General features: G+C 32.2%; 2 protein-coding genes across 2 annotated transcripts in view; both read right to left on the bottom strand.

Annotated features, from left to right (window-relative positions):
* Positions 1 to 227: 227 nt before the first annotated feature.
* On the bottom strand, positions 228 to 879 carry mago (mago, exon junction complex subunit). The gene has a single exon (XM_066401929.1). It carries the CDS (start codon positions 781 to 783, stop codon positions 343 to 345), a length of 441 nt encoding a protein of 146 aa, XP_066258026.1. The 5' UTR covers positions 784 to 879; the 3' UTR covers positions 228 to 342.
* A 3,824-nt stretch (positions 880 to 4,703) lies between these two features.
* LOC136416759 (uncharacterized) overlaps positions 4,704 to 20,468 on the bottom strand; it is a 37,285-nt gene continuing 21,520 nt past the window's right edge. Inside the window, exons 2-6 of the mRNA XM_066402105.1 lie at positions 18,570 to 18,716; positions 10,626 to 10,838; positions 9,509 to 9,677; positions 9,053 to 9,453; positions 4,704 to 6,479 (exon numbers count right to left, since the gene is read on the bottom strand). Of these exons, the coding sequence (XP_066258202.1) occupies positions 6,352 to 6,479; positions 9,053 to 9,453; positions 9,509 to 9,677; positions 10,626 to 10,838; positions 18,570 to 18,621 (963 nt within the window). The 5' untranslated portion in view covers positions 18,622 to 18,716 and the 3' untranslated portion in view covers positions 4,704 to 6,351. The remainder of the gene's footprint in view (positions 6,480 to 9,052; positions 9,454 to 9,508; positions 9,678 to 10,625; positions 10,839 to 18,569; positions 18,717 to 20,468) is intronic.

Here is a 20,468-nt window from a genome sequence, read left to right as displayed (position 1 = left end):
TTTCTCAAATGACGAGTTCAATTGATTTTTGCAAACACTATGAATATGGTCTTATTATAACATAACTTTTCTTTAATTTAGTTGATTTTATATAACTTTTGACTTTCAAGCTTTCCATGTTGTGCATCATTATATTAGACATATATATCTGTGAAACCTCATACAAAATAACAATAACCTTTTGGAAATTTTTCATTCAGATGGTTTGGACTAAATTAAAATCAATGCCAAATTGTATGAATATATTTTGTCAAGATCTTTCATACATACAGACAATTAAATTCAAATTGAAAATCAAACAGAACTTAAAATATATTGTTTGCTGATCATAATGCATACAAATTATATGGGCTTGATCTTAAAATGCATACTAATCAATGAAAATACCAGACACTTCAAGTCTTGTACTAAGTAGTAAAAGCAACGTAGTCCCTCTGGATCCTTGGATTGGCTTACATCTACCAGAGATCCTGTTTTGGATGTAGTAAATGAGATGTGTTCATCATTAATCACTATCTCCAACTCTTGTCTTCCAATGCGATCTGGTTGGGGCCACAGAGCATCGTCCTCTTGCATTATTTCTGAATCAACAATGATTCGCTTCAGCTCTTCCATAACACACTGATGCACATACACTTCTTTACGGATCATTGTGTCGTTCTTGTAATTTGAATTGTTGGCGTACCGGAGTTTTCCATCGGGTCGGAACTCAAATTCTAAAAACTCGTGCCCAAATTTCCCTTTATGGCCTACGTAGTATCTTATATAGAAATCTGCTGACATGATACTTTTTTAATAATATTTAAAGGTAAAATAGAAAATATAAATATTCCAAAGACTGACGGTCGGCGTCTCTGTTGAGGATCTTGAACGATGTGTTATTGATTGAGGATACAATTTGAGGTTAGAATCTTGATGTTTGATAGTTTGCTGTTGACAACTGACATGGCGAATGTTCGGAGTCCAGGTTGCGGCGTCCCGCTATTGCCGGCATTTTATTGATCTTGAAAAATTGCTTAGTTCCCCAAATTGCGTAATAAATTTAATTGCAAGCTCACAGAGATATACAGGGTGATTCTTAACTTATACGCATAAATTTGAGAAATTATAGCTAAGAACATATAATGATTAATCGTGAAAAAAAATAGTAAAACATTTTTTGGTTTGAAGATACCAGTTTATTAAATGTATACAGGGTATTTCAAATTCGACCCTCACCATTGGGATCTCGGAAACTAGAGGAGATACGAAGAAGTTTAAATGGGGGCACTGGTTAATTGCTTCCGTTTTCCTTTCAGAGCTGGCATAGATACTACATAACCCATATAGCATAGAATAACTAAAGTCTTCGACAATTTCTTAGCATCCGACTTAATTTCATTCATACTCTACTTTCAGAAACCGAATGTCGCTGACTTCCCTCGAAAGTCAAAAATAGGTTGATTTCAATCTGGTGTGTAGGTCATTTTTTTCATTTATATGCTTATATAATGATTATACCTATTGTAGGGGGAACTTATAACTTCTTTAATAAAATTGATAATGTTATGAAAATTATCAAACTCAAATGCAAGGGTTCGTTGGCGGGTTTTCTCGGTTTTAGGTGCCAAGTACCCTTTTTAGAAATCTGAAAAAAATTGAGTAGGTGCTTCGTAATGTCCTCTACGCGGTGTAAAATTATGATTGGTGTACCAGACCAATAAGTAGACAAAAATAATAAAAAAACTTTTATTTTTTTAATTTTCAGTCCTTTGCCCTTACTTGAAAAATCTGAAAAAAAATAGTAACGTTAACAGAGGGTATGTTAGAAACATATATTTGAATTCACGTTGTACGATAAGCGGTTCCAGAGATATCGCAATTTAAAGTTTTTGCTTTTAACCCCTTCTCAATCCCAAACGGTGAGGCCTAGGGGATTGAAATTTTGGCAGGTAGGTTTTCGTAAACATAGGAACCTTTGGTGAAAAATTCAACATGATATCTCTTGGGGCACATTTTGCGTACAAATTCTTACACCCCCTTTGTAATAAAGTCTTAACATATCTCGTTTCTCTTCACTTCTGAAGCTAATTTTCATTGTAAATCTGCGCACGCTCTAATCTCGTTTGAGGAGTTCTGTCATATAATGCGAACAAAAGAAAGTCTTTCGATGAAGTCAAGGCCAACTATGTAATATTTCTTTTTATTTAAATATTTCGGCCTTTAAAAAAGTAAATTATAAGAAGTTTTATATCAATGAAATCAGAATGAAACGCACTATTTTTCTGTCGAAAAATCCAATAAGGCTCCCATAAGAAAAAATAAAGTTGATAATGGTACCCGAAAGACAAAACGTCGGATGGCAAATCTGAATATGTTATAGTGTAGCTGAGAAAAAGTGGCAATGAAAATGTGCTTACGGATTTAATCTTCCTTGTCAAATAACACTAAAAAAAGTAAAAATGGATTCTCCAATTTTTAGTTTTTCTCGGATATCTTCGAAAGTACTCGGAAAATTAAAGTTTTGAAAATGGTATTCGATCAAGCGCTAGATTACGCAACTTTGCCCCCATTTAAACTTCTTCGTATCTCCTCTAGTTTCCGAGATCCCAATGGTGAGGGTCGAATTTGAAATACCCTGTATAAAAATAAAAGAACCTGAATTACATAAAATTAAAAATGCATTTAATTTGTCACAGTAACCGGTCGTTTTTACCTAATAAATGTTGAGTCCATATCACTTTAGCCTAACAACAATTAATCATTTCTTTTTTGAAAAAATTACTTCTTTGATATTGTAATGCGTGATTCTTTGCAAAAAGTTGCGGATTTTTTTTTTTCATTATTTTTCATATAATTATCTGCAGCATCTGCAAGCTTTTGAGACCATGGAGTGAATTGCGGTGCTGAACGGGGTAAAATATATCAAAAACATAGTTGGATAATAAATAAATTCTGTAATTCTAACCTGAACTAACCTGAACTAACCTAATCGTAATCAAACCCACCAAACCCTAAACAACCAAACCATTCTTGCACAAATGAAAACAATAAAAAATAAAAACATTATTTTTAATCATCATTTCATATTTAATAATTATTTATACTTATATCACATGTGCCTTATGTTTATACAGCGTATTTCAAAATGTGTGGCACGACAGAACGCCAATAAACACGAATTTGGGGGTTAGTTTAAGGTTTGATGGATTTGTTTACGGTTAGGTTAGGTTAGGTTAGTTTCATACATAATTTATGCATTATCCAATTATGTTTTTTTATTTATTTTACCTCACCCAGCACCCCATGATCCTGAAAGTTTGCAGATACTGTAGATACTTATATGAAAAATAATGAAAAAAAAGAAAAAAATCCACAATTTTTTGCAAAGAATCACGCATTGCAATATAAAAGAAATTATTTTTTCAAAAGAGAAATGATTAAATTTTGTTGGGCTAAAATAATATGAACCCTAAATTTTTTGTGCCTTAACCCAACTGTACATTGAAAATTATAGAAATAACTTCGAACAGTTAATTTAAACACAGGTTAAGAATCACCCTGTATTTAGATTGCACCTTATCTGGTACGTGAAAACTGTTATTTAATACTTCTAGTTTATGTGGTCGACCAACCATCTAATTTCCGAAAGGTTTGTGTATGCCGGACACCTTGAATTCACAAAGGATACTGTTAATGTCACGTGTAAAGTTAATGACAACTAAGTTTGCACAAAACGAAATATCTACTTTCAAATTAAAATATTTAAATTTAAAAAAAATCGATGCCAGTGAAGTTTTAATTTCTTTTCAACCGAAACTTAATTTAAAATAGTTCTTAACGTTATAGTGGAGGAAAAATTATAGTAAAAACTAGCCGAAAGCACCAAACAATTATGATCTTATTCTTGTTATATTTATTTGTTCCCTCGCGCACCTGCTAGTAGCAACTTTATTTACTTTTTCCTGTACTTTTATTTCGCGAGCTATTTTACAGGGTGGCGCAGCATAAAAGAATTATAGAGAGTACACAAAGACGCAGGTTATTTAATATGTGTTTTAAGGCTATAAAAATCTGTAACGATTTTCAACCCAGCAAAAATATTCAAGTTGAATTTTTAATGGATTAATGCGAAAAAAATATAAAAGTTTTAAATAAGTCAGTGGCGCATAAATAACAATAATAGCCATAAATAACACTACCAAATCTGAATAAAATCGGCCAAAGGATTATTAAGATTTTTACGAAAAAACGATTTAAAAAAAAAGATTAGTATCTTGAAAACGAAGCATTACCGGACCTATGTTTATACAATTTTCTTGTTTTAAAATCTCTCAAAGAAACACCTCTTGAAATTTGGCAACATATTTAAATAACACCCTGTATGCCTGATTATTGCCCTCATACTAACAGATCCTAGAAAATCAAATAATCCTAGATAATCAAACAAAATAAGAGGAAAACGGATGCATAAATGATACAATTTAGGAATTTGCATTATTTTTGGGGTTTGGTACCGATGGAGAACAAACCTCCAAAGGGGATAGATACAATCTAAAAATCATTCCTCAGGTTGTTAGGTAAAGGGTATTTTACCATGGGTAAATTTCGATGAACAGCGAGCACTAATTGTTACGAAATATATGTAGGTACAAACATCGCAAAAAAATACAAGGTGTTTTCAAACCGATTTTATTGCAAATATTTGAAAAATTATATTAACAACCTCAATCGCAATTATTTCATAACGCCTATTTATGTAATCAGTTAGGAAAAGAATAGTTTCGCGTAACAAATGATGATATTTTTGGGATGATTTACATAGAATAATATTTCTATATACGATTTTTCCTAAATTTGCTACTAGATCATAAAATCAATATATTCAATATTCATATTCATATCAAATACTCATAAATTTTAACACATTTAATACATTCAAGCTACGCGTGTATGTTTATAGAACTACGACCGTGAATGTTACTAGGTGCCATTTGTTAACTTAATTATGATATGTACCTGCTTTCATTATGTAACCAGTTGCGAAATTAAATCTGATTAATTAGCGGTTTATAATACGAAACCTGGCAATTTATTATTTGTAAAAATGTGAAAAAATGTAGTAAATTATTCACAAAAATAGTCAAAATGGTACATTTTTCAATAGTTTTAGGGAGTTCGTATTTTCATGAAATAAAAATATTCTAAAAATCAGTTTCTTCTGGAATCATTAATGAACACTTATTGTGAAAAAAATTAGGTAAAGGGTGAAGAAAAGTTCCATGCAAAATTATTAAGTTTTAAGTCACTTAATTTGTTAGCTATGGGTATTTTAGCACTGTTGAAGTAATGTCATTTAGTGGCTTTGATCGGTATTTCGGGACATCTATAATGAAATTTCATTTTTTTTTTACAATTAACAAAATTATGGGAGGGTTTTTAAAAAGTTATTGTTATTTATTTAGTTATCCCCTGTGTCTGGAAAATACCTCACTCTATTTTAATAAAATAAATGATGTTGACAAGATTTTTCTTGTCGAATCAGTGACATAGACTGGTTTACATTGAAAACAGTTAATTGAAATAGATAAGAACTAAAAATATGATGCATAACCGCAATATCTATATTAATGGTGTTCCCACGACTGCATATATTAAAAATAGAGCTTTCATTATAACATTTAGAAGCCCTTTGTGTTATCTCGGAACTATTTGAGGGTTTTTTTGATTTGCAGTCTGCAAGAAAAGTTACAGGGGCTTTGATAAAGTTTTTATATTTTATCTTTAACAACATTTTATTTAACACATACCTACATATTTAATTTTTTTTCGCCCCATAAAATATTGAAAAGATATTGTTGTGTACTGAAAATCCGCTAGTAATTGAATTGTAACCTGAACTGTGATTGTAAACAGTTTTGAAATAACGTAATGGACTTTCAAAATCCCTTTTCTTCATGAAAATCGGCAAAGAGATTTCCGAAACAGTAGTTCTCCCACATGACTGAAAATGCGCCATTTTGACCATTACTGTTAGTGATTTATTCATATTATTCTTAATTTTTAATAACGAAATAATACTAATACATATATAAAATTATATCATTCATTCATTTACTCACAAATTTGAGTGTTCAAACAGCAATTGTTATTTATCAAGCAAGTAAAAGACACACACATGAAAAATATCATCAACTGTTGAAATTGATGAGACGGGTGCTCATCAATCTCGTGTCGTTAAAACAGCATTTACCGAGATATTTTGGATCGAAAAATAAATAGTTATTAGTGTATAAGTAAATTTTTCACACTGAAAACTTAGAGAATGGTAGCACTATTTAAATAAATTATTCAAAAATATTTTCTTGATGTTTAGCCGGATTTTACGATATTGTATTCTTCCACAATAGTATTTGGATGCAACGGATGAGTATGTCCATCTTCTTTGTAAGTCGTGTAGTACATTTTAAAATTATGGTTGTTTTCTTCGTCTTGTCTCACTGTAACAAAAAATTATTCATCAAAAATCGAGACAAATTCTTTGTTCAATTGAAAAAACTAGTTACAGTGCAAGACCGGAAATTAGCGTTTTTCAGGATGACCCATACATAGAGTGTTCTCTGATGAGAAGAAAATATTTCAAGGAACAATTATCTAGTTCAATTTCAATAACAAAATGTTGTATAACTAATAGTCTGATTTTCAACTGTTTTGGAGATATTCAGATTTTATATTTTTCTTGATTTTTAACGATATTGTTGCAAATCTACTGAAAAAGGGTAAAGTCGACGTGCGTTATCTCCTAATTCATCAAATTAAAACAATAAGAGTGGCAAAGTAAGCATGTTTTTATTTACAATAATGTTTACTAGCGAAGAATAAGCGGACATGGTTTTTACGAAGAGTTTTGTTAATGGCGATGCGCTTGAATCTATTAGATCATAACGTCAATTTTCAGAACGCCAAATTCCCAATCGTAGAACATTTGTAAAAGTTTATCGAATTTTGAGGGAAACTGGCCAATTTCCTCGTTTCCTTCGGCCCCCGCGAAGACCGGACCTCATACCTCTGGATGTTTAAGCTTGGGATCACCTAAAATCTCAAGTGTATTCGCAAGCTATCAATTCCAGAGAGGAATTGATAAGACGACTCTAGGAATCGTGCGAATCTATTGGTGAAAAACCGCAGGAAATTGGCCGCGCTTTTAATTTAATTCTCGATAAAACACGTTATGTATTCGAAAGGTGGCGGGACATTTTGAATCGGTTTTGCATTAAACATATTAATTAGTTAAACTCGATTTATGTTATTTACGCACATATAAAATGTATTTTGCTAAATTTTTGACAATCAATAAATTGTCTGCAGACTATGAATATTTAATGTAATTTTTCAATATCTCTAAAAGGATTGAAAATCGGACATTAGTTATATGACATTTCTTACTTAAAATGAGCTATATAATTAATTAATCAACATTCATCTTTATTCACTTAAGAAAAGGCTATCGGCCTCATTGGTATTTTTGCCCGTGACATAAAAAAATCAAAAAGGTTACAATTCCTGGAAATACTTCAACAATGTGGTGGAAGGGAAGAGGAAGAGGGATCGTCTTTCTTGTCTTGTTAGGCAAAGAGGGTTAACTATGGTCCAGTTATAGTGGTTGTCTTTCCATTTAATTTATAATTGTAATAGTCTTTCCGTTGTTATAGTCGTTCGTATCCGTTCATATAGATACGCCTTGGATGGGTTGTGGAGGGGTTTCTCGGGGTGTCTTATCTTGGTGATTAGTCTCAGTGCGATCTGTTGAGTAGTTTGTGAACAGTACAGAGTCGAGGAGAAAATAAAGAAAAAAAAGGAAACAAACAAACTAATTTGTTTATTTTATCTCCGTACTTGGCACGTCTGAATCGTCTCAGCTATCGATTCGAACGTGAGCTATATAATTATCTTTTGAAATATTTTCCTCTCGTGATCGAACATTCTGTAGATTCGAAAGTCATGAATATCAACAGCGTCATTATTTAACATCGGGGTAACTACCAAAACGGAAAAAGCAAAAGATCACCTACAATTATATCTTATTTTAACTACATACATTTGCATGTATGTAGGTGTTGTATACCAGTCATTTGTCAAGGTATTTATAAATTTGATTATCTGAGCAGATATTGGCAGATTTTATCTAGACAGTGTCTGATATCTGACAATGTAGACAATGTCTACCTCGTTTACTAGTATGCTTCACCATTGTCGAGGCAACTCGTCCAAGCCTCTTGCTGCTTTCCATCCCGAGTATGTAAGTACGTAAGGTATAGTAATAGGTCATTATTTATTGAAGGTGGTTCAGGTGTATCCCGGTTTGACTCTGTCGAAAAGAAGTCTTGTTGATTTCTTGATTCCAAGCAAGCAAAAAGAATCTGAATTTCTTTTCCATTCAAAAGTGCATTTCTATTGATTGTTTCTGTTATAATAGGTACTAATTGAAAAACACCACCTGAAACACCTGGACTGACCTATAATATTACGGGGCTATGGTTCTTATTAAACGCCCACTTGGTAGGTACTCATATGTATGTTATCAATTCCGATCAAATTTAGTTTGAGAAGGGACCGAATGAAAGGCTTTTTCACCTGCAAAAAGTGATTTTACCTTCACTCTGTCCAAAAATAATGGGAAAGTTTTTAATTCATTTATTTCATATGCAGATTTTTATTTACATTTCAAAATCAAATCTAATTTTTCGCTTAATTTCTGTAAATATCTGCTTTATTTTGTAACTATTTATGCCCAATTTCGTTTTCCATCTATTTGTAATAATCATGGAACCTTGTATGAAGATTTACTTGCAAATTTCTATTTTGCAATTTTTCTAGATTGTACCTATTTTGCTACAAATTCGCTAAAATGCTAAAAATTCGAAACTTGAACTATTTTTCACACACAGAAACTACGTTTTTTTTCAATCAATTCCAAGTTGTAAAAATCTCGGGTTGCTGCAGCAGATGCTTTTCCTCTGCACCATACAACCCTAATAAAATTAGTCATTTTCAGCATATTTAAAAGTCATACCTTTCTTCCTCCTTCTCCTATAAGGCTGGTCACTTTGAGCCACTAAAGCTGATACATTATTCTCATATAAGGTACCATTAGAAAACTGCGATATTGGCGAGGAGTGTATATTTTTCTTCTTTTTCCTATCCATCCGTTTTTTTTTCTTGTAACTGACACCAGCCTGACTATTCTCTGCCGTAGAGTAAATATTCACGTGAAAAGGGTCTGAAGCGTATCGTATTCTCTGGTTGGCTTTAAGTGGAACAAGAGTACTGGAAATATTTGGCACAGGAATTTCGTTCAGGTTTTTCGTGTTGTACTGCTGATGCAGATTGTTTCTCGACATATTACTAGCTACTGGGGAAATTTTCTTTTGACATATGTAATATTTTTCTTGCAGGCAACTGCGTGCATTCCACCTAGTAAGAACAAACTTTTAAAAACTACTTAATTTTACGAAATGTGAACATTTACCGATACTCTAAAGCTGGATCAACTACGATGCAACTCCACTGTAGGTTCTTTTCGTCCTGACTCACAAATTTATCGAAGCCTTTGTAGCTCAACGGCTTCCCTGAAGCCGCCCATTTCCATTGTTTTCGATGCCAATCAAAGAAACCGCCCAACCATCTTTCAAGCGGATCTTAAACGGTTTTCCATATTAAAGACTTATTCCTGTACTTAAATTATATATCAAAGTTACAAATTATTTTAAGCCAATAAATAACCAGATTCGGCAAGATTCTTAGAAAAATAATTGTAATATCTGTATGCAAACCAACAAAAAAGTATGTGAATAGAAAGTTCCAGCTTACGTGCATTCATTAACAAACACCGATATGTTGTCATGAAAATTCAACTGCATGTCTAAAGAAACATTGAATGGTGAACTTATCATCTCGGACATTCAGTTGAATTTTCAAAGATAACTCGAGCTCGTTTTCAATTAAGAAAGTGATATTATCACCGAATACACAGTGGGGTTTTCATCTTTGAATATACAGGGTGTTTGGTAGATGATTTGACAAACCGAAAAATTTTTTTCAAACCGTTTACCAAACACTCTGTACAATGTGTTTCTCCCTATGTTCAGTTTTAAACGCACCTCAATACATTGATAGACACATATAATAATACAGCAACACTCGCAATTAGAATTAAAAATTTCATTTGTAACGTCAAAATTTAAAACGAAAATAAAATAATAAAGTTTAAAATAAATGCTCAAAATGTTGTCTTTGCAGCTTTAAACAATACGCGGGACAATTTTGAAATGTCAGATCTGCACAAATCAATGTGTTGAAGGTGGCTTTAAAATTTCAGGGCATGTTTAAAACTGAATATAGGGGTAACACCCCTGAAGATGGGATAGTACAGTATTATATATGCGAGGTAACAAAAACCTACTGTATATTTATCATATACTATACCTAATGTTTTATTGAATAAATTTTGTTTGCAAACACGAAATCTTTGTCACCTAGCAAAAGCATGATACGCTTGTAAAAGAACAAAACTCAGAAGCGCTTAGCCCGAAAATAAATTATACAATATGTTAGAACACTGAAGGTATCAAATAATAACTACTTACCAATAGTTCTTCTACTTAAAGCCCTTTTTATAACTTTATCTTGGTTACTGTTCCTAATAATGGCTAAGTTGCTGTTCATTGAATGGCACTGAAAGAAGGCATCCTGCCAAGTGGCCTTTTCTGTGCTGAAGTAATAGCATCGGTGACTTAATCTAATGAAGTTTGGTGGACATGCATAACTCCCTTTTGTTGGTTGCTTTTCGAATGCAGCAGCTTCAAAATTAAATTATTTCAATTTATTTGGTAGTCTGCTGCTCGATTAGGGAGAGGTATGGAAGTGAGTAGCACTATACTGTGATATGTCATAAAACCTACGCTAAAACCGTCACCTCTGATTATTCTATAAAGTATTCATACAGTGTGGAACAGCAAAATGGAATAAATTGAATGCATATCTGTATATTTCAAGATATGCGAAAAAATACTGAAATATGTCAATTTTAGATTCTGAAATTACATCCTGTAACGTAAAAATTTTATTCCTAAATTCAAACCCCTTTGGGTGACAGTTACAACCTACAAATTTTTAAATTGGAAGTATTGGTCTGTGATGTCTCAGTTGAAAGGTATTTTCAGTGTCTATTCAAAATTGTTATGGGTTTAAACTTTATTGCAAAGTTTGTAAAATTTATTGCATAATAAGAAAAAAATGCATATAACTGACGAAATTCTCTACAATAAACAAAAAACTTAATAACTAATACCATTTCGTTATGGACAATGTAATAAAATAACAAAAAGAATTAATTTCATTGTACTATGAGATGTTAAAAATGCAAGCCTCGAACCTCTTGACAGTATTTTAATCATAAATAAAAATGCCTTTTAACGTTAATCAACATCTGAGACGTAACCGATCTAATCGCAAGCATTATTTTTCTTAAGTCAGTTAGATAGCGTGGTTTAGTTTTGTGCACCATACTCTTCACATATCGTCATTGGAAGAAGTCTAATGGAGTAAGATCAAGTGATCATGCTGGCCATTCTAGCAATTCCCGCCTCCTTATCCAGCGATTTGGAAACGTTAAGTCGAGGTACATTGAGATTAATTTATTTTGTTATTTTATTACATTATTAATAACGAAATGGTATTAGTTATTAAGTTTTTAGTTTATTGTAGAGAATTTATTTTTTCTTATAATTCATTGCAATGAAGTTTAAAACTATAGCAATTTTGGATAGAGAACGAAAAGACCTTTCAAATGATGTATCATAAATACATATTTCTAATTTAAAAATTTAAAGACTGGGACTGGAGAAATTTGTGCAACTGTCACCCAAAGGAAGTTGAATTTAGAGATGAAATATTTACTTGCAGGATATATTTTTAGAAACTAAAATTGAAAAAATTGACATCGGTAATTTTTTCGCATATGTTGAAATATGTAGATATTGTATTTATTCCAGTTTGCTATTTGACTCTATATAAATTGTTGTATAACTTGTATACAACAGTGAATAAACAGAATATTAAACAATCCAACAACGGGGAAATTCTAATTTTTTACATTGAAACGTCACTTAGAGGTCATCTGAACTGTCCACGATAAGACTTCCACATTTGAATTTGAAGATTTACAGGTCTTAAAAACCCAACGAAATTCCAACATTTCCACTAGTTTTAAGGACATTTTTTTCGTGTCTAAAATTAGGTTTATGCATACCAAGAACCATAAAATTAGACTTTGTCTAGTGCGATAAAGTTTCTTTATTAAACTTATACCGAAATGAAAAATTTTCAAAATGAACAGAAAATATAATCACCATCGTAATGTTGAGCTTAAAGTTTGTATTTCATTTAAATTTTGGTTTACAATCGGGTCTTAGAGCAATAAAGTGAGTCATTATCCAGTCTGATCTCAAATGCTTTATTTTCATCTGTTATACTCCTACACAGTTTCTGCTAATTTTATAGGACCTTCTATTTCTTCAGATTTGAATTTTTTTAAATAATTTGGCAACAGTGCAATACACTAAAAAAATTTAGGTCACCAGATGCAAAATTTTACAAGAAATTCAAATATATGGGAAGTCCAATAAAGAAAAATGACTTTTCGTGGCATGTTTAGTTGGACCACTGTATACTCAAAAATAATTTTGTGTGCAACTTTAATACCAAAAGAGATATAAGATCTGTTTTTTCACAATAAAAGGCCAATCTGTATATCATATAATAGTTATTTATTTAACCAGCTAGGAAAAACGATGTTTTCTTTAACGAATGAGTATCTAAGAAACACAAGATCGTCTGTCTTTCAATTGTTAAATATCAATTTATTACTAATTTTGATAACTTTTTCTAAAAATAAAAGAAATATTTGACTAAAGGTAAATTATTTTGAGCATTGGGGAATGATGACGAATTCGTTAACGGTGTTAGGAAATGAAATCTTTCATTTCCTGAGAAAGTGAAATGTTTTTCAAAACGCCAACGGAATTGAAAATGTGTCACTTAATTAATCAAAATTAGAAAAAGCTACTAATAGCTTTAACGATTGCCCTATATTGATGGGCATGTCTGACAACATGGCATTTTGGTTACGAGAAATTTCCATTTCCATTCGTTTATATTTTTTTACCTTCTTGATTTAATTATTTAAATACTTTCATAAGTTTTTTCATTTTTATTCACTAATTTATAAGAATACAGTCATTTTACATCTATTTATAAACACATAATTAAAGTTTATTAATCTCTATAGTTCAACGAACATCATCCAGCGTGAATGATGACAGCATCTTTAACACTCCATAGCGTTCGTTTCTCGCAACGTTGCAAGACATTTTAGGACACTTTGTATAATTCCTTTACTATAGAACAAACTATTGTTCACATTTTACCTCAAAATTCCTTGACATAAACAAGCGACTTTTAAGTTATATTTTCTTGATTTTCTAAGGGCTTTCTTGCCTCTGGTTTAATTTACTTCTTTAGTTTTTCACTTGTTTACACATATCTATTACATTTTGAGTGAAATTTTTAACCAATTTCCTTGGTTAGTCCAGAAACTTCTTCGGCTCTTTTTTTAAAAACTTGCTTGACAGCCAGGGATGTATGCTCTTGCCTGGGTAAGTCACAGCAGGTATCCATGGCGAACATATCATGACTCTCCCGAAATGATCCACAAAATTGAAGAAACTTTTGAAGTTTCCACAAAAGGCTGAGCTGATTCTTGCATGTAGTTTCTAGTTTTTCTTTTTATCATTTACAAGCCACACCCGTACGCTCAGATGTCTTCAGACATGCGCAGAATGGTGTCTCTCCTTAATTTGCATACATGCCTGATGAAGTCAATAAGCAGAAACACGGGTCGCCGGGTCACCTAACATCGTTTTTCTATTTTTACTTGAACTCTCGATTACTTTTGAGGGCTGCCACCTACTTTTCCTACGGTTACTTACTGTGCTAAATTCCAACGAAAAAAATGCATAATCATAGTAGGAAGTTCTTAATTGATATAATTAATATAATTAAAAATCAATAAATAAAATCGTAATAAATTCAGATTTTACCGAAAAATAATTAAATAATAATTGATAGTTATAATAAAAAAGGGTGACATTGTTTCTCAATTTAATTATATAGAATATACGAGCACATAAAAGGTGTCAAAGCACGACTTTCTAGACTATAAAGAAAGCCGTGAATCAAAACATAACGTATTATAAAAAAGATAAGTTTGAAGCTGAAAATATCTTCATCAAAATCATTTTTGCAAAATTTGACCCAACTTGGGATTTGAAAGCTTTGAAGGGTTTACAACAAAAGTTTGTTAATAAAACTTTTCGATAAAAATGCGGACTAGTGTTTTGTGGGTTTTCCTTACAATTGACCCTACCAGACAGTCTTCGATACCAAAAATTGAAAATGATCATTTGAACCGGATAAAATCAAAATAACTCTTATGTTGTTGCACTGTTAAATGACACACCTAGCAGAAAAAGAGCTAAAAATTTGACCCCTCACTTCTGAGACACCCTGTGTAACTAATCCGGTATGGAAAAATTTGTGGCTTTCAGGATTTTTTATTCATAATTATTATTTATACCTGCGATTTTAGGAATCCGTTTAAATTTACCTTAACGGAAAACAAAGATTATGGTCAGATTCAGGTGGAGCCAATGTCACATAAATATTAAGTTTATCGTCCGAATTTGTAACGCTAATGCATTTGTTAAAGCTTTCAGCCGGTACCTGACCGAAGGTTAAAAGAATGGCAACGATCTGTATAATAAGGTGAATAATTTGTGACAATGATCAAAAAGATATTTTATAAAAGAACTCGTTGATGCGCCCCGCCCCCCAGGTAAATTGTAAAGACGATACATTTTTGGTTCAGTTGAGTAAAAAATTATAGTTTTTAGATATCTCTAGTTAACTCGTTAGTCTAGTTAGGACAATAGAAGCAATCCTTCAGTTAACAAAGTTTCGACTTATATTTCGGTATTGTTCAAGGCGAACCATTAAGGACAGCATCTTCAATGTCCTGCTAAACAAAAGATGAAAAAATTTGCAGCGAATGGTAACCATCAGACAAAGCGTTTCTGTTCATTGCGGAGGTGTTCCAGATGGCTATCTTTACTTTAACTATTGGTTAAGACGTTGAAAAACCAATTTTTAGATAGTCACGATGGGGCAAAAGACAATAAAAATGTAACAACGCGTCAGTTTTGAAAACTGCGCTTTAGGTATTTAATCAATTTCACACAAATAATTTCATTAAAAGTTAGATGAGTTTTGAAAATAAATAAATGGAAGATTATCTGCCGGAAATGAACATTTTATTGTTCAGTGACGCGTTTTAAAAAACAATAAGTATCTACGTAATTAAGAAATTTTAAAAATTCTAGTGTTAAATACCCACTAAGAATTAATAATGAAGCGGCCATCCACTAGTTCATATTCATTCATGAATACCTCCAGGCATCCAATTAATACGATGATCGATGTCCCGAAGGGTTTTATTCCGAGCTATTTATATAACATTACAAAGAGCCACTAAGGTTTGTAGGCGATGGGTCAAATGTTACAATCTTCAGCCTAGAATCTCCCAGATATGTTCCATGGGTGAAAAATCTGAAAATCTGGGTGGGCAAAATAACTAACCGATCTCATTTTGCTGAAAGTAGTCGAACGTAACTCTGGCCACATGTGATTGTATACTGTCCGGTTGAAAAGTAGATTAGGGAGGGCCATGATCTGAGATAGGGTAAAAGATATAGTTCCAGTACTTCGTGGATATAATGCTGGCCTATCATATTGCCTCTGATGAAGATCTAAGGTGATTTGCTGCCATGATCATGTAGCTGTCGACACTATTCTATAACATTCTGGTGCACACGATTCTACAGTGTGTCAATTTCAAAATTTTGAATGCTTAGAACTCAAACAAAGATTGAAATTTTTCTAGAACATTGAAAAACCGCTTTGGCAGAATCAGTTTAATAGGGGTTGAAAGTTTTTACGTGTACCCATAAAAGGGGTAGGTACCTTAACTCTATCGATAAAGATCTGTAATTAGATGAAAATCTTTTACATCTTCGATTGGGTGGTGCTCTACTGCATTACGCCTTACAAACAAGACCAATTATCCAAGAAGACGGATTGGTCGTAGAGGAGAACTAGAGTAGCCACCGCGATCACCAGATTTAATACCATGCAATTTTTTTTAACGCCACATTAAATAAGTCGTTTACAAAATCAAGTCAGCCAATTTCCAAGATTTATAGCCTCGAATTACCGAAGTATGTCAATCCATTACCCCTGAAACATTTGAAAAAGTGAGAGAAGTTGAACTCTGACTATTTTTTTGTTTCGAAAAAACAACGAACATTTTTAACTGTTTTTGTGAATATTTTTTAAATATGATGTTTCTGTATTACAAATAATGTAATTTCTCAAAAATTGAAATTTTTGTACTGAAACTAGTTTTTTATACGCAGTTTACAAAGACCTTTAAAATGAAATATCATGACAGCTATTGCAATTTCAAATTTGAGAGCTGGGGTAGTTAGTTACCCCCTTAGGGGTACACGTAAAAACTTGCAACCACTATTATACATAAAATTATTATATATAATATAAAATCGGCTTCCCCTCCATTCTACCGAAACAGTCTTGGAATGTTCTAAAAAAATTTTCATTCTTCAGAGTTATAAGCAATCCAAAGTTTTGAAATTGACACACTGTATATTAAAAATTGAGAATTGCGTTTTTTGCCTCGTTGCTTTCTTATTTGTTCTCTGGAAAATCTGGATTCCATCACTGAAAAGCACCGAATCTCATTTCAAGTGTCATTCAAGGGCCATTTAATTGCTTTCTACACCACTTCCTCCAGTCGATTTCACCAATGTTCAGGGGTAAGACGTAGCACAATAAGAGGACAGAATGAAATAAATCTAAAAGCTTTTATCCGGCGGTAAATATTCATATTCAAATAGGTCTCCCTTAATGCACTGATTTGCATGTAGTCTGGTAGAAGTGAATCAGTCCGTTAAAGTCAAAAATCGTGGGCTGCGATCTTGATGTTCGGTGGTTTTTCGGTGATGTCTCGCATCTCTCCTTTGTGTTCGAACTTCCTGGAATCATGCTCGACAACAACTCATTATCGTATTCAAAGTTTTGATCATCTAGGTAGCAATTTCTCTAAAGGATAAATCAACCTCTCGTAAATTTATTTCTCGATAAATTCGTCTCGTTTAAGCTCACTTAGTTGATAAAAATTTGCTTGCCTTCTGGCTATAGTCATACTGAACAAATAAGAGAAGTTCTTTTAAAGGTGCGGTATGGCAATAAAATATGTCATATCAAAAATATTGAAAAAACTTTGATAGCGTAAAAACAAATGTGTGAATATGGTTGGAAAACTGAAAGTTTCTAGCATTCTTACAGTGTGACAATTTGAAACCTTACAATGGCGATATCTGAGGAACAAAAAAATATATAAAAATCCCTTGAAATCGTTTCTGTAATACAGAAAGGGAATCCATTTTTTGAGAAATTAATTTCAGCAATAAATTAAATTAAAAGTAATAAATGTTATTTTGTGTACTGTCTTTAAACGTAGAAGAAAAAATGTCAGAAAGTTTAAAAGCTTGGATGGAAGGGGCGATGGAAATGTCGAAAAAAAAATAAAAAATTCGAAAGATTTAACGTAATTGCTTATTTTGGTATTTTTATCTAAGATAACTCTGAAACGCGATCATGATTGATAATAATTAAAGTTTCAGTTTACGCGTACCGCTTCAAAGTAATATTCAATTTCCGAGTTGAACTTGAAAAGTACATTGGCTCGAATCGCGATCACTGCTATAGGTGAAGAATTACGTTTAATGACTATCTTATAAATCAAATGTATTTTTCCTCATTTTTATGGAACAATCTCCTTTTTTTTCTTTTATTCTATTTCGGAATATGACTTTATACACAAATAGGGGTGAAATTGCATACTATTCTCACTTACTTTGTATATTAGGAAATGTGCTGAAACACGATTAAATATGCTTTAAAACCATAATGCAGTAATTAACTCATTCTAAACCTACACTCTCCCTTTTGCAACCCCAACTAAATAACTTTAAATGACAGTTCCTTGCTTGTGACGCTTTATCCTAAAGCTCTTAATTAATGCTTTTCAACGCTCCCTCAGAAAGTTACATTTGATAAAAAAAAACCTAAAAATGTGTCGTCATTTAAGATAATTTAGTTAAGATGGATGGGGGAGTAAGTTAGGATTTGATACAGCATTCGGGTTCTTTTCCATATTACATATACAAAGATTGTTTCGATTGTTTTAACTATCGTAAGTTTTCAAATTGTCACTCTGTATAAACAAAAATGCATATCAAAAATTATTTAAATTAAACTAATATTACTGGGTGTTCTGTTTTGTGCGTTATGCAGTATAAATCTTCTATAGATGAGCCCTTAAAGTAGATACTAACCTGCCACAATACTTAAAAGGCACACAAAATGGCAAATCACACTACTTTTCATGGTTAATAGTGGGTGAAACTTCCGTGTTTCAACAAGTGAAGCAGGACGAATTTGATGCCAGAGAGTTCTCGTTCATTTTCGATCGTTGAGAAGATCTAAAATAAATATATAGATATACACGGTGTCCCACTAAGGTCGGCGAGTTAAGTCATCAATTTATTACAGAAAACTATAATTAGGAGAAATCTCAAAATTTGGTTTAATATGACAGCCGATGTCATGCGTCTAATGTATCAAATATTTTTAGAAGCTTGATATTGAAGCTGAGATAAATTCAATAATATATAGGACATTTATAATAAGAAAGGCGTCATCTACTTCCGGTCTAACCGGAAGTGCCATCATTTTTTAAATACCTTAGTTGTATGTTCCTCATCAACCATGGACTGTCTTACCTCGCTAACTTTACTGGAATACCCTGTTACAGGATATTCCAAAGCAACATGTAAACACCTACAGTACATTCATAAAGTATTGTAGAAATTCAATAAAAATGTAGGTTACATTTTTTAGCAAAAACGCTCCACCATGGCTATATTTATTTTTTTTGTAAGTAAATTAGAAGTAAATATATATGGTGATCCAAAAACTGAATGTCAAGCGCAAGCATATCAAGGAAAATCGTCATGTGACATATCGCTATATTGAGGCCTCATTAGGGATTTCAAAGATTTGAATTCAAAAAATTTTGCATGAAGAATTGACTGTAAAAAAATTAGCGTCCCGTTGGATACATTTGTTCACTGAAGAACAAAAAGAAGCTAGTATCAATTGGTGACAAAAAACTCCAGACCACTTCAATTCTACTAATTTTTCAGAGCAAAATTATCTACAATATTCGTATTTACATAATTTCCCTAGAACCTATAATTACAAGGCTAGATCGATTAAAAGAAATCGATAAAACTTGGTTTTTGCTATTATAAATATCTAATAAGGCATTGATTTTTCCACGAAACCAGAGGTGACTTTAAATTGATCTCCTAAAGCTGCAATTTTTTCCTATTAACAGACTTCGTAACTCTGCTAGTTTCCGAGATTATTTCACTAATCATCGAAAAAAAATCACGCTGTATAACTATGTATAAATACGGGACACAACGTGAATGAGTTGAAATTTCTGCCCTTTTTATCGTACCTATTTCTTCATCGCATAGTAAAATTTGATAAAAATCATGTATGAAAATTGTTAGGAAATGGTATGTTGTGTAACTCGTGTCATACTACGGAAACTCGCCTTGCTTGCTCAGTAAACTCGACTAAATAATATTTAACAAAAAATCGCCCAATTTGCCGACTCGGGATTTCATCGAATTTTTTGTACATTTTTGGGCAAATTGAATTTAGGCAAATGGTTTCGATTCTCAGTGACAAATTCCCCGACTTGCGGCTTCGGTATTTCGTCTTCGAAATTTTTAAGTCCCAACCATTTTTTAAGTAAAAATTTGCAAAAAGCACGTATGCTCTTTTTTGCTCATTTCTTCGTCGTACAGCAAAATAACATTGAAGTCATGTATAAAACTCATTTGAGAATGCTGATTTGTGTAAATTATGTTATATTGAGGGCCCCCACTTTACTCGTCTTGCATGATTCTACTTGTTGCATAAAATAATGCATTTCCAAAATGGTTACACAAATGGTTATTTTTCGAGAAATAACCTTGACATATACTCCTCGACTTTAACATTTTACCACGCAAAATCTACATCGGTGCATTTTTCGCAAATTTTTTATGTCAGGCACATGGTATCAATTCTTGATCCAAAATTCTCCGACCTTCGGTCTTGGAATTTCATCATCCAATTATTTAGTCTTAATCCATTTTTCAAGCGCTAGTTTGCAAAAA

Source organism: Euwallacea similis, chromosome 24 (genome assembly GCF_039881205.1).
Source record: "Euwallacea similis isolate ESF13 chromosome 24, ESF131.1, whole genome shotgun sequence".
NCBI lineage: Eukaryota > Metazoa > Arthropoda > Insecta > Coleoptera > Curculionidae > Euwallacea > Euwallacea similis.
This window is presented reverse-complemented; position numbering and strand designations above follow the sequence as displayed.